At 41.7% G+C, this 21409-nt stretch overlaps 1 protein-coding gene across 3 annotated transcripts in view; it reads right to left on the bottom strand.

Annotated features, from left to right (window-relative positions):
• LOC102525084 (arylamine N-acetyltransferase 1) overlaps positions 1–21409 on the bottom strand; it is a 133024-nt gene that overhangs the window by 4724 nt on the left and 106891 nt on the right. The window contains exons 1-2 of one of the 3 annotated variants that reach the window (XM_031691581.2): positions 3984–4042; positions 2771–2909 (exon numbers count right to left, since the gene is read on the bottom strand). Coding sequence is in view for 1 of the 3 variants with exons in the window: in XM_031691583.2 (XP_031547443.2) it covers positions 3984–4106 (123 nt within the window). In the remaining 2 variants the exon portion in view is untranslated. The other 2 variants (XM_072950139.1, XM_031691583.2) reach the window with 2 other exon arrangements.

The following is a 21409-nucleotide window of genomic DNA, read 5'->3' as shown; positions in this document are numbered from 1 at the left end:
ACCACTAAGGTCTACCCTCCCCCTAGAAGGATCTTAAGAGTGCTAGTACCTGGCTCCAATCTCTCCCTCTCTCTCTCTGTATTTCATTTCCCATCCTTTTCCTTCTCTTTTGTTTTCTCTGTCCCAGTAAAGGCCATGGCATCGCACTGCATTTATACCACACCCCAGCCCCCACCCCAGGGCAAGTGGGCACCTGCTTGATTGCTGGATGGGAAAGGAGATGCTGGGCTAGCCCTGCTCAAAGGCCGTTGGCCAGCGGGGCCTTAATGTACTTCAGTGATCCCTGCGTCTCCACCATGGATCTGAGTTCATGCCTGGAGTCAGGTAGGGACTGTGGGGACCACTGAGCAGGCCCAGGGAGCTGGACACAGCTGCTCAGCTGAAGATGGTAAAAGCCAAACAAAGGAAGTCTCTGGGACAGAAGAATTAGGGAGGGGACAGCAAACTTCCCATGGAGGGAAGGAATGGAGTCCTCCGTGCTGTGCCCGAGGAACTAAACTGAGGGTCCAGGGGAAGGGAGTGAAATGCTGGCAACACAATCAGGGCTACAAGCAACACAAGGGCACTTCTGCACAGGAGTGGAATTTTCTGTACCTTCTGCCAGGATTTCTGGCAGGACTGGAGAGATTTTTAAAAATTGATGTGAAATTCACATGACCTAAAAGAAACCATTTGTTTTTTTTCCCCTTGATAAAAATAGATTTATAATCCAGATTATTTAAAAAAATGCTGGTATAAGCTTAATGTTAGATATATGTAGGCACTTCAGAAAGACTTAAGAAGGGATTAAAATGACCCCAACCTAGAGGGGCTGGTGTAGCTCAAGTGGTAGAGAGTATGCTTGGCATGCGTGAGGTCCTGGGTTCAATCCCCAGTGCCTCCTCTAAAAATAAATTAAACCTGATTACTTCCCCAGCCCCACCCCCTGCCAAAATAAAGTAATTAAATAACATGCTGATGAATAAATAAAATATTAAAATAAAATTAAATGACTCCAAAACCTGCCACCCAGAGAAAACCACAGTTCAGCATATTCACACGTTCTATCGCTTGTAAGAATATTTTCTTATGCATACAAACATTTTATTTTTAGAACCAGGATAATCCTAATTGTAATCTGATTTTTTTTAATCAACATTTACATGATGAATCGCTTTCTATGTCTTTTCTATGAGTGTTGGAAAACTGCGCAGTACTTTTTAGGTGTCATACACACTGTGCTCAGCATCCAGCAGAACATTTGATACTAGCAGGTTCTTCATTTGATTATTCAGTGAAGGTCTGTAATCCAGCTTGCCATGCCTGTGACTCTTCCTGAGCGGCTGACTCCTATCTTTCCAGAAGGGGCAGCCATTAGGCATCCACATTTTATACCGTTTGTTCCCACATCTCTTCAGTCTTTGCCTGATGGGTGAGAGGTACTGAGAGGTCCCAGCGAATCCACAGGCCAGCAGGGACCTCAGGTGTGGTCTCGTAAGCGAAGGATGAGCTAGCTATGGAGGTTCCATTTCTGAAGAATTTAAATTCAGAAATATTCAGAAGATGAGACAGCAGAGCAGAAGCAGAATTGAAAAGTTACAGCGCAGGAATGCAGAGGTCATAAAGGGCTAAATTTAGGGCAACATTCAGCAAAAAGCAGACACTGTGAGGTAAAGATAAGATACAGAGACAGAGGAAGCCAGTTGAAGGAATTCAAGGTTTCAAAATTGGTAGATACTGACAGGCATATGCAGAATAGATAAACAAGATTATACCGTACAGCACAGGGAAATATATACAAGATCTTGTGGTAGCTCACAGCGAAAAAGAATGCGACAATGAATATATGTATGTTCATGAATAACTGAAAAACTGTGCTCTACACTGGAATTTGACACAACATTGTAAAATGACTATAACGCAATAAAATTTTTTTTTTAAAAAAAAAGAACAATTCTGATGGTCCCCCCTTTGGATCACCTCCCACTCACACTGAAAGTAGCTCACTTCTGCAAATGGCTTTTCTTGCTAGAATTCTGTGAGATTCCATTTCCCTACTCCTCCATGTATCTTTCCAATTCAAACCACTAATTCATCCATTCAGAGACTGATAGCTTGAGTTTCTGAAGCCTGAAGCCTAAAGAATGTAAATAACATAGTGATGTTGATCATTTGGCCACAAGACTTACTTAAGGGTGTGGATTCAAACAAAGCACGGAAGGAAAGTGAACAACTCGTGTCCTGTAGTACATTTAGAACTTCGTGCGACGACCGCTGCTACCTAGTTCTAAAATACCTCCCTACTCGCCCCAAAATAAGATCCCGTACCTGTCACGCCCCATTTCCTCCAGCCCCCGTCAGCCCCCAGTCTACTTCCTGACTCTATGAATTGGTTCCACTTCAGCTATTGTGCGCAGTGCTGCTGAGGACATCCGTGTCCCAGTGCTGTTTACTCCCTGTTTCAGTTCCCTGGGGGTATGCCTAGGCATGGAATTGCCCAGTTGAATAGCAGAATTTTAAGAGGTGCTTCTCAGTGGCTTTTCTTCCTGTGTGCCGTGGTTTTCTCTTCCTTTCCCTTCTGATATCTGTTTTTCTTTGGGGGGGGCTGGGGGGTGGTAATTAGCTTAATTTACTTTTTTTTTAAATGGAGGTACTGGGGCATTGAACCCAGGACCTCATGTATGCTAAGCAGGCACTCTACCAATTGAGCTATGCCGTCCCCCACCCCCGTCCCTTATTTCTTCTGGTGCCCAGGCTCACTGCAGGGACGCGACAAGCCCCCCACACTCACCAGAGGCAAGCGGCCAGCCCAGTGATCTTCTGGATGAGAAACAGCTGTTGCAGCCAGTGAGCCCCAGGCAGCAGGAAGTTCTGAATGGTTTTGGTTTCTTTTCTTTTCTTTCTTTCTATTTATTTACTTTTTTACCCTCCTGAGCAGAAACAGAAATTCAGATTTGTACCTGAAAATCCTCCTGTTTTTAAAGTTGGCTGTGAACTTTTTAAACCAATGAAGAGCAAACAGAAGTGAGTCACTGAGTGGGATGCAGCGACACACACAGCTGAGTTCACGACTTCCTGGTCAGTGAGAGGAGGTGGGGTCAGCTGGTTCGTGAAAGAGAAGCTAACATGTGGCCCTGGGGAGGGCAAAGGTCAGTTTACCAAAGAAGAGCCAGCAGGCTTGTTGCTGTTACGTGGCCTGCTCCAGAGCAGGGGAGCGAGGCTCAGAGTGCAGAGCCCACAGGGCTCCCCGCTCTTGGGGCTGTCTGCCCCCTCCGTCTCCTCTCTCCTGTGGAATTCGACACGTCTGTGCTCAGGGCCGGCGTCCTCCTCGGTCTGCCTGACAAGGAAAGAGCTGATCCCTGTCATTAAGTCTCCGGGAGACCCTCCCCAAGGGTCCTCCTATCATCGTCATGAAACTCCCCCTGAGAATTCCCTGACAGCTTCTCAGGCAGCACAACCCAGCCTCACAGGGTGTTTGGGGTCATTAGAGAATTTCTGATCAGCTAATGCAGGAGGAGCAAGAATGGTCATGAACTTGCTGCCTGCGGGACTAACGGTGCCCTGTGGGACACAGCTGGGGACAGAGAAGGTGGACATCACTGTTTCAATGATCCAAGAGGGAAATCCAGCCCCTGAAACACACATTCTACACATTAGCTCTCTTTTCTACACTTTAATCTTCACAACCACCTTTTAAGTAAACTCTCTTCTTAGCTCTAGTTTGCTGAGGGGTAAACTGACTGTCAGAGCTGCTAAGTGACCTTCCCGCGTCCTCACAGCTGGGTCATCGTGTGGCTGCGACTCTACCCCAGAGAGTCTGAATCAGGGTCTGTTTCCCCCCCCCCCCCATCACCCTGTACGGGACTTACAGCAGAAGGATCCACGCTGTGTGTGTCAGCCAAACTTCCTGAACTGGCTCACGTGAAATTCAAGCCTAGTCTCCGGGACTCACACTTGCAATAGGAAAAAAAAAATCCATTTCAAAGCATAAACAAGTCACTCACCAAGCTGCACTGGGACCTCAACCAGGAACCAGGCTGACGGCCCTGCTGCCACTTCCGGGCCCAACCCGGGAACAGCCCTCGTGGGCTCCGCGAACGGCTCCACCCCCAGAGTCTCGCTAGCATCCCCAGGGAGCTCTGGGAGCTGTAGTGGCGGGGACTTGGGCTGGCCCGTGCACGTCTCGTTCAGAGGGACTCGACTGAAGGAGTGGAGAGTAATTCCCTGGGGGGCCCTGGCCCCAGGCTGTGGTGGGCGGGACCTTGCATTCCACACAGCTCCTGCTCTCAGGGGACATCAAGTCAGATGTCCTGTGTGTGACCCCAGAGGTGAGGGTTTTGAGGGGATCCAGGGAGACCAGGTGCATTGACCTAGAGGAGCAGAGGGATGTGGGTGTCTTAAGTCGCTCCCCCAGGTTACGACCGTCTTTCTGAATTTCCACGAGGCCCCTCGGCTTCTGTTTCTCTTCCTTTCCTCCCGGACCTGCAGTCCCATTCGCCACTCACGCCACCTAGAGGCCCTGTGTGATGTGTCCAAGTCATGTCCATGGATGAGTGTGACATATATAAACTGGTTTGCTTTCTGCTCATGCTTTTATTTTGATGATATTGGTCAGTCACTCTGGCTGTTTCTAATGCACTTCCCTCTACAGTTTATTTCCAAAAGTGCCTACGTGACACAAGTGTTGCCTTGTGCTCCCCCTTTGGCACTAACAGTTGTAGTCCGTGCCCCCGGTGTCTCACTGTATGGACTTGAGAGTCTCCACTAAATGCTGTCTCTTGGCCTGGGCTTGGGCAGGCCAGACGGGCCGGCAGCTAATGGCCCTGGAAGAGCCCTCAGCCTGGCAAGAGAGGAGCGGGAACATCCGTACCCAGTGTTCCGCTTGCTCAGGAGGGACTACTCTGGCATCATGGGCAGCAGTGTCTCCCTGTGTTCTCCAGTGACAGGAAGCTTCCATTGTCCCCAGAGGGACCTGCCAATCACGCATCCTTCCCTGACTCTCCAAGAGCCCCTGCCGCACTCTCCCACTTCCATAGTGGTGCTTCCTTAAATCATCTCCCGAGTAAGCCACTGAAGGCAGTACCACCGCTAAAGGACCCAGGCTGCTTCCAGCTCCCGGTTACTACAAGCACCACCATGATGAGCACTTTCCTACCGGCGCCCTGCAGGCGGGCAGGAGAGCTTTGCTTGGATATGCATCAGGAGTGGGCTGTGCTGGGGGACGGGGCACACGTATACTTAATTTCACAGAGCAGTGTTGTCCTCCAGTGTGGAAAACTTCCTGCTGTCCTGACGTCCTGATTAGTACTTCTGGTTAGCATCCTTCAGATGTCTGACAGTCTCATGTGTCTAAAGTGAAGGCTCAGTGTGGTTTTAATTTGCACGTCTCTGACTCCTGGTGAGGCTGAGCAGCGCTTCATAGTCCCATCGAACCTTTGGATTTTCTGTTTGTGAATTAAATGGCAAGGCGCTGAGGAAGCACGCCTCTGCCTTTGCAGCCAGGCCCCAACAGGGAAGGATGGATAGCAGAGAGATCTTGTTAGAAAAAGTATTGCCGGGGAAGGATATGATCTCTGAATGCAGGTCTGGGGCTGGGTCGTTTTGGCAGAAAGTGGGAGAGGGAGTGTCTCCGGTGGGGTAGGGCTGTCGACCCCTGATGCTGGGAAATCTGACACCTGGAATTAAAATCCAGATGGCAAGTTTATCATTCTGAGACTGCTTCTGTCATTCCAGCCGAAGTAACAGAGGCCCTTGAGGGTCTCCAGCAGGAACTGTTAGAGACACCTGGGGCGGGGAGGCTTGTGGTTAAGGGGGCATGAGACCAGAGTCCTGGATCCTGGTGACGGAGGGCAGGAACACCTGACGATGCAGGGCTGGGACGTCAGTGGGCTTGAGAATTTTTTCCAGCTTCCTGCGGAGTGGCCACCCAGACTGTCAAGCCAGATTCTGACTGCTTCGAGACTGTCCATGTGGAAGGAGAGCAGAAACGGGAAATACTTCAATTGTCACTGAGCAGTCTCCTCGCCATAGAAGGCACAGAGGTACAAGCTGGTCTAGGAGTAGTAATGGTGATAACATGAATGGAAACCCCTCTTTTTGCCAGTATGAGTCATAAAAGTTGTAACCATTCTGCTTTAAAATACATACATATATACTAAACAGATTAGAATTAATTTGTATATTGTAAATATTCTAAATTATGGTAAATTGTTTTATTTCAAATATTAAAGCATGCTACAAAGGTTTTTATTTCATCACTAAAAGAAGAACAAACTTACATTTTTGCAGATAGGAAAATGAATTACATTTCCCCTTCTTGATGATGGAAGCCAATAACCTCTAATTTAAGATTTTTCGTTGGTGAATAAATCTATTTTAAATGTTGCTTGTCAAGACTTCCAGTTTCCGCAGTAGGGTAAAAACTTGGAAGTCAGCTCTCCCATTCTCACTGTAAGTCAACACATTTGAAAATCAAACAGATCCGTTATGGTATCGAGGACACGAGGCAAAATACTGCCTCAAAAAGTAGAGAGACAGACAGGTGCCTATATAGAATCAGAGACTATTATGTGGAAGTTCTTGATTAGAAGCTCTTGCTAAAGCCAATATTAGTAAGAATACTTAAAAAAAATTTAAAAATTTTGGTGAATTCCTTGAATCTCGTTGTAGACTAGCTTGAAAGTTAAAAGCTCTAGATGGGGCATGGGGAGTTTGCTCAGTCTCATGGAGGCCGCCACACCTTTGTGAGTTTTACCACCAGGAACCCAACCCAAGTTCTCACTGTGAAGACCAGAGAATAATCTCCACGGGCTTCTGATAGAAGGACAATGTCATTATTTTGAAATAAGCTCACAGCATTCTGTTCTCTCCCTTTCCGCAAGGGAAATTATAACAATCTTGTCAAAGTGAGGAAAGGAGAACCCCAGTCCTCCCCACCATTGCTGCCTCGCCTAAGTGGGGACGACGTTGAGAAGCACTTTGAAAGCTACACTTTGGGGCAAAGTTCAGGCTTCCTTAACAGTTGAGACTGATGATAAGAGTCACGCATACTTACCTCCTCACCATACCTATCACCACATCAATGATACTACTGTGTATAACAGGGATTTGTAGTTGAAACGTTAAAGGTTTCAGACTCTATTTAATGAGGGACTTCTAGGCAATCCTGAGACAAGAGAGGAGAAGCCTTAGACATCTACAGCTACAGAAGACAGTAAACACAGCATCATTCCTAGTGAAATAAACATAAGTCTTCACACTAAAGGCCTTTATATCTCAGTTCTCATTACCCAATACATCATGTCTAGATGTCTAGCTTCCAACATAAAATTGCAAGGCGTGCTAGCATATGAAAAACACAATATGAAGAAAAAAAAGGAAACATCAGAATGAGATTCAGATATGGCAGAGACTTTGGAGTTATCAGACCAGGAATTTGAAATAACTATGATTGATTTGTCAAGGTCTCTAATGGAGAAATAGACAACCTGAGAATAAACACACCTACCTAGAATTCTGTATCCAACAAAATTCCCCTTGAAAAGTAAAGGAGAAATAAGATCTTCCCAGAAAAACAAAACCCAAAAGTATTTGTCACCAGTAGACCTGCCTTGCAAAAAATGTTAAAAGAAGTTATCCAGAGAGAAGAAAAATGGTATGTAAGTCAGAAACTTGGATGCACATAACGGAAGAGCATTAGAGAAAAAATAAAGGGAGGTTAACAAAATCCTGTTTTCTTATTCTAAATTTATCCAACAGATAACAGTTTGTTCAAAATAATAACAGCAACAATATATTGTGTGATTATGGATTATGGCTAAGTGAAATGAATGGCAGAAACGTTCTGAGGGATGTGAGAGAGGATTTAGAATACTCTTTTTTTGATTGAAGTGTAATTCATTTACAATATTGTGTTTGTTTCTGGTGTACAGCATGGTGATTCAGTTATACATACACATATATATTGTTTTTCATTATAGGTTATGACAAGATATTGAACATAGTTCCCTGTGCTATACAATAGGACATTGTTGTGTATCTATTTTATATATAGTAGTTTGTATCTGCTAATCCCAAGCTCCTAATTTATCCCTTCAGCCCTCTTTCTCCTTTTCACATTTCACTAAGCATAATATTCTCCAGGTCCAACCATGTTGCTGCAAATGGAACTATTTCATTCTTTATCTCTAGCTGAGTAATATAATGGAATATTATATATATGTATATATATATATGTATGTATTTTATATATCTATATATCACATCTTCTTAAGCCAATTGTCTGTTAATGGGCATTTGAGTTGTTTTCATGTCTTGACTTTTGTAACTAGTGCTGCTATAAACATTGGGGTGCGTGTGACTTTTGAAACTAGTTTTCATTTTTCCCCAGTATATACTCAGGAGGGGGATTGCTGGATCATATGGTAACTCTATTTTTAGATTTCTGACGACCCTCCATAATGTCTTCCATAGAGACTGCACCAACTTACATTTCAACCGACAGCGTGCAAGGATTTCCTTACTTCACATCCCCTCCGGCATTTATCATCTGTAGCCTTTTTGATGATAACTGCTCTGACTGGTGTGAGGTGTTAGCTCCTTGTGCTTTTGTTTTGCTTTTCTCTGATAATTAACATGTTGAGCATCTTTTCATGTGCCTGCTGGCCATCTGTAGGTCTTCTGTGAAAATTTTTCCCTTTAAGTCTTCTTTTAGGTTGAGTTTTATTTTGATAAAGTTGTGTGAATTGTTTTCTATATTTGGATATTAACCCCTTGTCAGTTCTCAGCTATACAGCATCTTAGTTGATTATTTTCTGTATAGTACTTTGTATCAGTCAATCCCGTAATGATTTATGTCAATTTCTGAAGTACACTGGAATGTTTCAGTCAGACATATACATGCATGTGTTCCTGTTCATACTCATTGTCATTATAGGTGACTATAAGATATTGAATAGAGTCTCCTGTGCTTTACAGGAGAAACCGGTACATTCTGATCTAATCTTTATGATTTCTTTTCTTCTGCTGACTTTGGGTTTAGTTTGTTTGTTCTTTTTCTAGTTCATTTAGGTGCAAAGTTGGATTATTTATTTCACATTTTTCTTGCTTCCCGAGATGGCTATTGCTATAAATGTCCCTCCTAGAACTGCTTTCGCTGCATGCCATAGATTTTGGATTATTGTGTTTTATTTTGATTTGTTTCCTGGATTTTAACAAATTTCTTCCTTGATTTCTTCAGTGGTCCATTGGTTGTTTAGTAACTTATTGTTCAGCCTTCCAGTGTCTGTGTTTTTTATGGGGTTTTGGTAGTTGATTTCTAGTCTTATTGCTTTGTGTTGGAAAAGATACCTGCTATAATTTCAGTTTCCTTAAATTTACTGAGACTTGCTTTATGGCTTAGAATATCATCTATCCTGAACAATGTTCCATGTGCACTGGAGAAAATGTGTACCCTGCTGATTTGGGGTTGAATATTCTATTTCTATCTCTATTAAGTCCATTTGGTTTAATGTGTCATTTAAAGTGAGTAGGTCCTTTATTTTTCTGTTAGGATGCTCTGTCCATTGGTGGGGTGTTGAAATCCCCTCCTATTATTGTATTATTGCCAATTTCTCCATTTATGTCTGTTAATATTTGCTTTATGAAGTTATGTTTATACTAATGTGAACTATGGCTGTATCCTCTTCATGGATTGATCTGTTGGTGTAAATTTCTTCTTTGCCTCTTGCTAAAGTCTTTGTCTTAAAGTCTGTTTTGTCTGATGTGAGTATTGCTACCTCAGCTTTCTTTTGATTTCCACGTGCCTGGAATACTTCTTCCATCCCCTCACTTCCAGTGTGTGTGTCTCTTTAGATATGAAGTGGATCTCTTTTAGGGGGCACATAGATGATGCCAGTTGGTTTTTTATCCATTCACACACTCTGTGTCTTTTATTGGATCATTTAGTTCATTTCCCTTTAGAGTAATTATTGATAGGGATATCCTCGTTGCCATTTTGTTAATTATTGGGAGGTTGTTTTTGAAATTCTTTTTTACGTCTTTCTTATTTTGTCCTCTTCCCTTGTGATTTGATGACTACTTTTAGTGTTACATTGGGGTCACTTGGTCTTTTCTGTGTGTGTATGAGTTTTTGGTTCGTGGTTACTATGATATTATGATACACATATATACGCACACACACACACAATATCTTAATTTCACAAGTATTTTAACATCCTGAATGTTCACTCACCTCCCCCTATGTTCACTGTTTCTGCCATTCTATTATACATGTATTTGTTTTGTGTGTCCCTTAACCATAAGTATACGGTGGATACAGATTTTTTTCTACTTTGTGTTTTCACCTTCCTACTAGCTTTGCACATTTACCTTTACAAGTGAGTTTTTCCTTTTGTAATTTTTATGTTTCTAGTTGTAGCTTTGTCTTTTTCACTTAGTGCTGTCCCTTCAGTCTTGCTTGTAAAGTTTGCTGGGAGATGCTGAACTCTTTTACCTGTTGCTTGTGCATCAAATCTGAATTTATACTGTTGAGTAGAGGATTCTTGGTTGTGTTTTTCCCCTTTTACCATAAATATACTGTGTCACTCCCTTCTGTCCTGAATATTTTCTGCTCAAAAGTCAGCTGATAGCCTTATGGCAGTTCCCATATTCATAATTCGTTGCTTTTCCCTTGTTGCTTTTAATATTCTGTCTTTATTTTTCCCCTTGTAATCACAATGTGTCTTGGTGTGGTCCTCTTTTGGTGGACCCTGTTTGAGACACTATGTGCTTCCTGGACCTGGATATGTGTTTCATTTCCCAGGTTAGGAAAGTTTTCAACTATGATGTCTTCAGATATATTTTCTTTCTGTCCCATTTTCTCTCTCTTATCCTTATGCGACCTCTATAATATGAAAGGCAACATGCCTGATATTGTACCAGAGGTCTCTTAAACTGACCTCATTCCTTTTTATGCTATTTTCTGTTCAGCTTCAGTGATTTTGACTACTGAGTTTTCCAGCTTGCCAATCTGTTCCTCGGTATGATTTATTCTGCTGTTCATTCCTTCTCGTGTATTTTTCATTTCAGTTATTATATTATTCATTTCTGTTTGTTTTTTATTTATGTTTTCTCTTGTTAAAAACTTTTATCTTCTCATGCTATCCATCCATTCTTCTTCCAAGTTCTTTGATTTTCTTGTTGTTCAGTTTTGTTATGTAGAATTGTTATAATTTGACTGCACATATACAATATATTTCATGTAAATACATATACAAAATATACTGAACATATATTTTAAAAAATTGAATATATATACTGCTCATTGTTTCTAAGAATGTTTGAACTTTAGCTTTTTAAACTTACATAGTTATCAAAGTAATAAAGCCAACCAGAAAAAAAGAGTTAATTTAAAAATATACATACACCCCAGTATTAACAGTATTAACAGCAACATTCTTATAATTGCCAAGATATGGAAGCATGCTAACAGCACATCAATAGATAAATGGATAAAGATGATAATGGAATACAACTCACCCATAAGAAAAAAGGACATTTTTGTCATTTGCAGCCCTTCATTAATTGTTTTTTTCACTTCAAAAGCCAGAATTTTATAACTGGCATTAACATTTCCATTGCATCAAATACAACAAAATACCAAGAAATAAACTTAACCAAGGAGGTTGCCTATCCTCTGAAAACTGTAAATCATTGATGAGGAAACTGAAGATGATACAAAGAAATGGAAAGATACCTGGTGCTGTTGGATTAGAAGAATCAACATTATCCAAATGGCTGTACTACACAAAGAAATATGCAGATCCAATGCAACCCCTGTCAAAATACTCACGACACTTTTCATAGAATTCGGACAAACAATTGCAAAATTTATATAGGACTGTAAAAGACTCCAAACTGCCAAAGCAGTCTTTCGTAGGTCTTTTTTTCCCCTTTCTTCTTTTTGTTCTGTTTTCTTATGGTTGATGACTAAAGAAGTTCCTTTAACATTTGTTATAAAGCTGGTTTGATGGTGCTGAATTCTTTAGCATTTGTTTTTCTGGAACCTTTTGATTTCTCCATCAAATCTGAACAAGAGCTTTGCTGGACAGAGTATTCTTGGTTTTCAGTTTTTCCCTTTCATCACTTCATATATATACCATGCCCCTCTCTTCTGGCCTATAGAGTTTTTGCTGAAATATCAGCTGATAACCTTATGGACGTTCCCTTGTATATTATTTGTTGTTTTTCTCTTGCTGATTTTAATATTTTCTCCTCACCCTTAGGTTTTGTCAGTTTGATGACTACATGCCTTGGTGTGTTCCTCTTTGGGTTGATCCTGTGTGGAAGTCTCTGCTCTTCCTCGACTTGGGCGACTGTTTCCTCTCCCAAGTTGGGGAAGTTTGGGGGGATTCTCTCTCCAAAATTTTTCTCAGGTCCTTTTTCTCTCTCTTCTCTTTCTGGGACCCTTATAACGTGAATTTTTCTGTACTCCATGTTGCCCCAGAGTTCTCTTAAACTATTCTCATTTCTTTTTATTCTTTTTTCTGTTCTGCAGCCGTGATTTCCACTAATCTGTCTTCTAGCTCATTGATCCGTTCTTCTGCCTCATTTAGTCTATTCTTGGTTCCTTCTAGTGAGTTATTCATTTCAGTGATTTTATTCTTCAGCTCTGTTTGGGCATTCTTTACATTTTCCAAGTCTTTGCTAAAAACTGCTCTGTGCATCTATACTGCCCTTGAGTTCTCTGAACATCTTTGCCATCATTATTTTAAACTCTTTCTCAGATAAATTGCCTATTTCCTCATCACATTTCTTCTTCTGGGATTTTATCTTGTGCCTTGGCCTGGGAGATAGTCCTCTGCCACCTCATACTGTCTGCCTTTCTAGTTGTATTTTTATGTAGGTTAGTTATGTTTTCTCGACCTTGAAGAGGTGGCCCTCTGTGGGAGATGTCCTATGCATCCCAGCAGCACACTTCTCTCTTGTCACCCAAGGGCCAGGGCCCAGCTGGTCCCAGTGTAGAGTCTGGCCTGTGTTTGAGGATTCTTTCCACAGATTTCGAGAGTGTTGTTTTCTTATTTCTGGTTCCTGCCCTCTGGTGGATGAGGCTGGACTAGAGGCTTATGCAGGTTTCCTGGCAGGAGGAGCTGGTGCCTGTCCACTGCTGGGTGAAGCTTGGCCCTGGACCTCTGGTGGGTAGGACTGTGTCCAGAGGCAAGGTTTGTGGCTCAGGAGGTCTGCTGATGGGTGGGGCTGTACATTGTTTGGCCTGAGGCTTCCCGGCCCTTAAGCCTACAGGCTGTTGGGTGGGGCTGGGTCTTGGTGCTAATGATCCAATCAAGATGTCAGCCTCCAGGAAAGCTCATGTATTTGAACACTTCCAGAATGTCTGCCACCAGCTTTTATGTCCCCTGGGTGAGCAGCAGCCATCCCCTACGTCCCCAGGAGAACTCTGAAAACCAGCAGGCAGGTGTGGCCCAAGTTTCTATGAAATCACTTTCTCTGCCTTTGGACCTGGTGCGTGCGAGATTGTGTGCACACCTCCCGAAAGAATGAAGTCTCTGTTTTCCCCAGTCCTGGGAGGCTCCTGGAGCCAGCCCCACTGGCCTTCAAGACCAGATGTCCTGGGGGTCTTCTCGTCCTCCCAGTGCTGGAACCCCAGGCTGGGGAGCCTGACACGCGGCGCCGAGCTCTCACTCCTGTGGGAGCGCCTCTGCGACTTAATTATTCTTCAGCTTGTGGGTCGCCCACCTGTGGGATATGAGGCCCAATTGTATCATGATCATGCCCCTTCTACCATCCTGCTGTGGTTCCTACTTTATGTTTCCAGTTGAAGAAGATCTTTTTTGCTAGGCTCTGGTCTTTTTTTTTTTTTTTTTTTTTTGATGGGTGTCTAGCAGTCAGTCGTGGTTTTGTTGTAGTTGCGAGGCGAGGTGAGCTCATGGTCCTACTACCAGAAATCTCTTTGATTATTTTTATGATCACTACATTGAACTTTTTGCCAGGTTGACAGCCTGTCTCCACCTCACTTAGATCTTCTTCTAAGGTTTTTATCTTGTTCTTTGATTTAAAACATGCTCCTCTGTTGCCCTATTTTGCCTAATTTGCTGTTTTCATTTTTACATATCTGATAGATTGGTTATGTTTCCTGACATGAGATAAGAGGCCTTTTGCAGAAGACATCCTGTATGTCCCAGTAGCTCGCCTCCTTCTAGTCACCAGAGATATATCCTCTAGAGATACCCCCGTATGAGGTGTTTGGGTGCTTCCGTTGCAGCCAGCTGAGCACTGTGGACCATCTCACAGGCATGGCGATACGCCCAGTGTTGTTGGTTGGCAGGCCCTCCCCATGCAGATCCTGCCAGCGGCTGGGTGGGGGGGCCGGGTCACAAGGCGGCCGGCTGCAAAACCTAAGGGGGCCCTGGGTCACCAGTGGGCAGAGCCAGGTTCTTGCAGGGCCTGGATTCCCAGATCTAATGCTGACCTGCTGGTGAGTTAGTTGTGCCATTGCTTGATATGGATTGTTGTGGGTCTCGGGGTGTCCCAAGTCTAATACTGGTCACTGATTCACGGGGCTGGATGCTCAGGCAGTTGGCTGAGGAGTCCAGGGCATCTAGGGAGTTGTGCTGGCCTGCTGGTTGGTGGGGCCAGGGGCCAGCTTATCTCAGGGCTAATGCCAGCTCACTGGTGGGCATATCTGGGTCCAGGCGCCTCTGGCTGCAGGGGCCTCATGGACCTCAAGCTCATGACCCACTGGCTGAGGGTCCTGGGGTATCCCAGGGCTGGCGTCGGCCTGCTGGTGCACAAGGATCGGGCCTGGAGTGTCCACGCACTGGTGGTAATCTGCTGCTGTGTTGCTCAGGTCCTAACAAGGTAGGGTGTGGCGCCACAGTGACCCTTGAGCCAGTGTCTGTCTACCACTGGGTGGGGCTGGGACTCGGGGGACCCAAGGTTACTGCCAGTTCACTGGTGGGTGGAGCTGTGTTCCATGGCCCTTGGCAACAAGACCCTGGGAGCCCCAGTGTTGTGTGTAGCCCATTGGTGGTGGGTCAGATCCAAGGTCCTTTTAAATGACTTCTTCTTTCCTGAGACCCCAGCATGTTAGATTTTATGTGCACCGTTTGAGTGGAGTCTCTTGCCCACATATTTCTGGCTCTCCTGAAAGGAAGCCCTGCTGGTCTTCAAAGCTAAATATTCTGAGGGCCCCTGGGCTTTGGAGACCAATGTGGAGCTTAGACCCATTTCTCCTTGAGGAAGACCCATTTGTAGGTTGTAGTTGCCCTCCCATTTGTAGGCTGCCCATGTGGGTGTCTGCGTTTTGCCTGTACTGCTTCTACCCATCTCATTGTGTTCCCTTCTTTATATATTTACTTGTGGAAGATATTTTCTGCTAGGTTCTGGTCTTTCTCATCAATAGTTGTTCTGTAAATTGTTCTAATTTTGGTGTGCCTGTGAGAGGAGGCGAGCTCAGGGTCTTCCTAGTTCACTGTCTTGGCCCTTTTGCTCAACATTTACCTTCTTCAATATTATAGTCATCCAAAGAAGTGTGAAATGATAGCTCACTCTGATTTTGATTTACATTTGCGTGATGATTAGTGATGTTTAGTGTATTTTCATATGTCATATATCTGTTGCTCATTCACATATCTTCTTGAGAAATGCCTATCCAAGTTCTTTGTCCAATTTTTAATCAAGAGCTTTTTTTGCTATTGATTTGTAGGAGCTCCTTATATATTTTGGACATTAATTGCTTTTTATTTACTTTACTTCAACAAATATTTTCTCACATCCCATAAGTGGTTTTTTCACTCTGTTAATTATTTCCTTTGCTATGCTGAAGCTTTTAATTTGTTTTTAATCTCACTTGTCTCTTTTTCTTTTTGTTGTCCATGATTTTGATGTCATATCCAAGAATCACTGCCAAAACCAATGTCATAAAGTTTTCCCCCTGTGTTTTCTTCTTGGAGTTTGACATTGTAAGATCTTTTAAGACCTTAATTAATTTTGAGTTGATTTTTGTGTATGATGTAAGGTTAAAGTGGATATGCGGTTTTCTTAAAACCACTTATTGATGAGCTCAGCATTTTCCTGTTATGCAGTCTTTGTACCATGGTCAAAGAGTAGTTGACCATACATGTGGGGGGTTAATTCTAAACTCTCTATTTCATTCCATTGGTTTATTGTATCTCTGATTTATGGCAGTACCATAATGTTTTGAATTCTGTAACTTTGTTATATAGTTTGAAATCAGGAAGTTTGATGCCTCCAGCTTTTCTCCTTTTTCTGACTTTTGCTTTGACTATTTGGAGTCCTTTGACTATCTGGAATTTTAGAATTTGTAAAATCATCTCTTAAAATATTTCATTGAAATTTTGGGTTGGATGGAACTTGTTAATTACTTTGGGTATTACTGGCATGTCAATAATATTGTCTTTTAATCATTGAACAAGAGAGATCTTTCCATTTTTTTGTATCTTCTTAAAGTTACCTCAATAATGTTTCATAATTTTCATTGTGTCTTTCACATCCTTAGGCACACTCCTACGTATTTTAGCCTTTTTGATGCTATTGTGAGTGGAATTATTTCCTTTTTAGATTGTTTTTGTGTACATAAATGCAAGTGATTTTTGCATGTTGATTTTGTATCTTGTAATTTTATTCAATTTTTAATTAGTTCTAACAAGTTTTTTTGTGAAATATTAAGGTTTTCTATACACAAAATCCTGTCATTGGCAAATAGTGGCAGTTTTATTTTTTCTTCTCTAATCTGGATACTTTTTTTCTTTTTCTTGCCTGTTGTTCTAGCTAGGACTTCCAGCATTATATTGAATATCTAGTAGTGAGAGTAGTGCCTTGTTACTGATCTTAGAAATGACCTTTGAGCTTTTCACTAAGTGTGATGCTAGCTGTTTGATTTTCACACATGTTCTTAAATAAGTTGAGGTCCCTTCTTTCTATTCCTGGGTTGCTGAGAGTTTTTATCATGAGAGCCATGGAACTCCGTCAAATGCTTTTCCACACCTATTTATAGGATCGTGTGATGTATTACACTGATTGAGTTTCGGATGTTGAAACATCCTTATAGCCTAGGGATGAATCCCAGTAAGTCATGATGTGCAATTCTTAGTTTGCTGCTGAATTCAGTTTGCTAGCATTTTCTTGGGGAATTTTGCATCTATGTTTATCAAGGATATTGGTCTGTGGTTTTCTTTTCTCGTAGTGCCTTTAGCTTTGGTATCAGAATCATGCTGAACTCATACAATGAGTTTGGAAGTGTTCCATTTTCTTCTTTCGAGGTGGGGGAATAGTTTGAGAAGAATCGGCATTAATTCTTCCTCAAATGTTTAGTAGAATTCACCTGCAAAGCCTCGGTTGTGGTTCTGAGCTTTTCTGTTTTGAGAGGCTTGTGATTTCTGATTAAATCTCCTTACTCATAATCAGTCTGTTCAGATTTTCTATTTCTTCATAACTCAGTCTGGCAGATTGTGTGTTGCTAGGATTTACCTATTTCTTCTAGGTTATCCAGTTTGTTGGTTTATGTTTATGAATATTAGTCTCATAATAATTTTTACTTCTGTGACATCAGTTGTAATGCCTTCTCTTTCAATTTTGACTTTATTTATTTGAGTGTTCTCTCTTTTTTCTTAATTAAGCTAGCCAAGGAAGTCAATTTTGTCTATATTTTCAAAAACCAACACAATTTTCTTCCTTTTTTTGTTTTCTTGATTTTAAAAATTGTTTTACTATTCTTTATTTTGAATCTTTATCATTTCCCTTTATTTTCTAAATTTGAGCTTCTTGTGCTTTTCTCTTCCTAGTTCCTTGAGATGATTAGTTCAATTTTTTTCCCATGATCTTTCTTCTTTTTTTAATATATTATCCATAATGAACTTCCCCACTAATCCATATAAACTTCCCTATTAATAGTATTTTTGCTGCATCCTGTAAGTTTTGGTATATTGTGTTTTCATTTTTGTTTTCATGTCTCTCTAAATTTTCTAGTTACCTATTAATATATTTTTCTTGGATCCTTTGGTTGTTCAAGAATATGTTGTTTTATTTCCACATATTTCTGAATTTTCCAGTTCATTTCTTTTATGGATTTCTAGTTGCATTTCATTGTGGTCGGGAAAATATTTGATATAGTTTCAGTCTATTTAAGTTTGTTAAGATTGTTTCATGTCCTAACAATGAATGTTTCATGCACACTTCAGAAGAATGTATATTCTGCTGTTGTTGGTTGGAATGTTCTCTATATGTCTGTTATGTCCATTTGTCTACAGGGTACTTTAAACTGAAAGTTTTCTTATTGATTATCTGTCTGGATTCTATCTTTTATTGATTAATTTATTGAAGTCTCCTACAATAGTTGTTTGCTATACAATTTTCCCTTCAGTTCTGTCAATATTTGCTTTCTATATTTATGTGCTCTGATGTTGGGTGCTTATGTGTTCAAAATTGCTTTATTTTCTTGGTGAATTGATCCTTTATCATTATATAATGTCCTTGTCTCTTGTGACATTCTCGCCTTAAAGTCTATTTTGTCTGACATAAGTAACCTCTACTCTAGTTTGCTTACAATCGAATAGACTATTTTTTTCCATGCCTTCACTTTCAGTGTCTGTGTGTCCTTAAATCTAAAGTGAGTCTCTTGCAGACAGTATACTGTTGGGGCATGTTTTTAATTCATTTGGTCACTTTATATTGGTCCATCAACAGTCTGAAGCAGAAGCCAGTCCCTTAGGCAGCCCCCAGAAATGTTGGAACACAGGATGCACTGTTTAACTCTTTCACTCCCAAGGGGGGGAAGCTGGAATTAGGGCTTTTACACACTCACTTGCTAGGCCCAGGGGCAGATGGTGACTGTTTGAATGCTAATTCAAGCTGCTGTCTTTGTCCTCACTGGTTCTCATGTATCTGGAAAATGCTGGATCCTGTTTGTGCTCCAAGATGGGCACGACAGAAGCTGGTTCCTTGGGCAGTCTTTGGAAAAGTTAAAACACTGGACATGTGGTTTGATCACGTTTCTCCCCAGCAAGAAATTGGAATCTGGGCTTTCCTTCTGATCGCAGAGCATTGTGCTGGAGGTAAACACTGTGGTTAGAGAGTGCCTCAAATTTTTCTCCCAGTTTCAGTGTGGTTGGTTTCGTGATTCTGGAGGGTATAGAAGCCTCTCACCTAATTTCAGGAATTCTCACAAAGGGAATCTGTTCTTAACATTGTTGTTGAATTACTGTATCCATGGGAGGAGGAGGAGCCAGGGCTTCCTATTCCACATCTTGCTGACTCACTTATATTTTTTTCAGCCAAGAGAGTAAAAACTTTTCTTGTAAAGACAAGATAAATAGCAAAAAGATTGGTCTCTGTTACACCTATGTTCTGGAACACAATGGACTCAGAGAATTCATTGCTAAATGCAAGGTTAATCCACGACTCCAGGACATGAGAAAAAGATGTTACTAAAGAACTGTAGTAGAGTAATGTCAGCATCATTGTAGAATCTGATGTTCTTTTTGTCTCTCCCCTTGAATCTACAACCAGTAAAACATCCACAGCCCAGGAAAGGTGCCTCGGTCCAACACACTAGGATGCCAGAGAACGCTACGTATCTGTACATATAAAGATAGGGAAACAGGAACATACAGAAAAGGTGGACAAAGGAGAACAGTGGAGATGTTGTTGGCACTCCCAGCCCCCTTCCTATGGCAGCTGGGCACACAGACCCAGAGAACCTGGTAGCAGTACGAGAGGCAGCACACGCAACTCTGGCCTCTTAGGTGCAGTGGTGCCCACGGCCACAGGTAACTGGGCAGAAGTGGCAATGGGGCCTGTGATCCCATCCTCCCATCTGTGAAGTGTCCATCACTCTAGCCCCCTGTTCTCCATCCTAACCTGGAGTGATGAACCCATGAACCTGAGAACACCAGAAATGGTGGCGGCCTCCATGACCTCAGCTCCCCTCCACCCGAGCTCTCTCCCCATGGTGACACAGCCTGTGACTCAGAAGATCCCAGATGTGGAAGAAGCACCCACCATCCTGGTGACCTAGTTGGTGACACCAGTGACACCAGTAGCAGCAAGGCATCAATGACCCTGGAGGCACAAGCAGTGGTAACAAGGGCACCGGGGTACACACCTGATTTAGGAAATGGAGAGTGGAAAATGCCAACTGAAACAGAATCAGAGGCAGCTCAGGTAAGAGAAACCAAATAATTGTGCTATGCTGCCACCTATTGGAATAAGAAAGGTTTCTAATTTCCAATCTGTTGAACCGTTAGAATTAAAAAAAAAAAAAACTTTTTAAAGCTTTACTTTTTAAAGAAGAAATGTATTCACTACGTCAAAGACTCCAGCAAAGGAATAACTCACTCATCAAGCACCATGAAGAACCACAGTAACACTCTACCACAGAAAGACAATGACAAATTCACCAGAAATCAAAGATAGTTATGAAATGCTGCAATCTGATAAAAGAGTTCAAACTGGTGTCATAAGGAAACAAAATGCGCTACAAGAAAGCTCTAAATGCAGTTCAGTGAACTCACAAATAAAATTAATGAACAGAAGGAATATTTAACCAAAGAGAAAACTCTAATAAAAGAACCAAGTAGAAATTCTGGAGCAGAAGAACTCAAAAATGAGATTTAAAAAAATGTATTAGGAAGCATTCAAAAGAGAGTAGACAATATGGAAGAGATAGTTGGTTCACTTGAAGTAGAAATTTAGAAATAATTCAGGTAGAAAGGGAGACGAAAGTAAGGTTTTTTTTTAAAAAAATAAAGAAATTATAAGAAATATTTGACTCCATTAAGAAGGGCAACATAAGGATAATGGGTATCACAGAATGAGAAGAGAGGAAGGAGAGAGCTTAATTAAAGAAATAATAGATGAGAACTTCCCAACCTGGGTAAAGAACTGGATATACAAGTCCACGAAACTAAAAGCACATCTAATTATTTCAATGCACAAAGATCTTTCTCAAGACACATTATATCAAAACTGTACAAAGTCAATGATGAAGAAAGATTTTTAAAGTCATCTGGGAAAAAATTACAGTAAACTACAAAGGAACTCACATTAGGCTATCAGCAGATTTCTCAGCAGGAACTACAGGCCAGGAGAGAGTCAAATGATATTCTCAAAATATTGAAAGATAGAAACTGGCAGCCAAGAATACTCTTGTCTAGAAAAGTTATCATTCAGATATGAAGAAAAAACAAAGGGCTTCACAGAGAAACCAAAACTGAGAGAGTTAATTGACACTGGACCTGCTTTACAAGAAATGTTGAAAGGAGATCTTCCACTTGAAATGAAAAGGCAAAAGAACACAAAAATTTAAGTTAGGTGATAGACAGAATCAGAAAATTTCAACCTTATATCAAAATAGGTTGTTAAAAACTTATAGCATAAAGATTAAGAGAAAAAACGATTATAAATAGCTGTAGCTACT

The sequence above is a fragment of the Vicugna pacos genome, chromosome 26 (genome assembly GCF_048564905.1).
Source record: "Vicugna pacos chromosome 26, VicPac4, whole genome shotgun sequence".
Classification (NCBI taxonomy): Eukaryota; Metazoa; Chordata; class Mammalia; order Artiodactyla; family Camelidae; genus Vicugna; species Vicugna pacos.
This window is presented reverse-complemented; position numbering and strand designations above follow the sequence as displayed.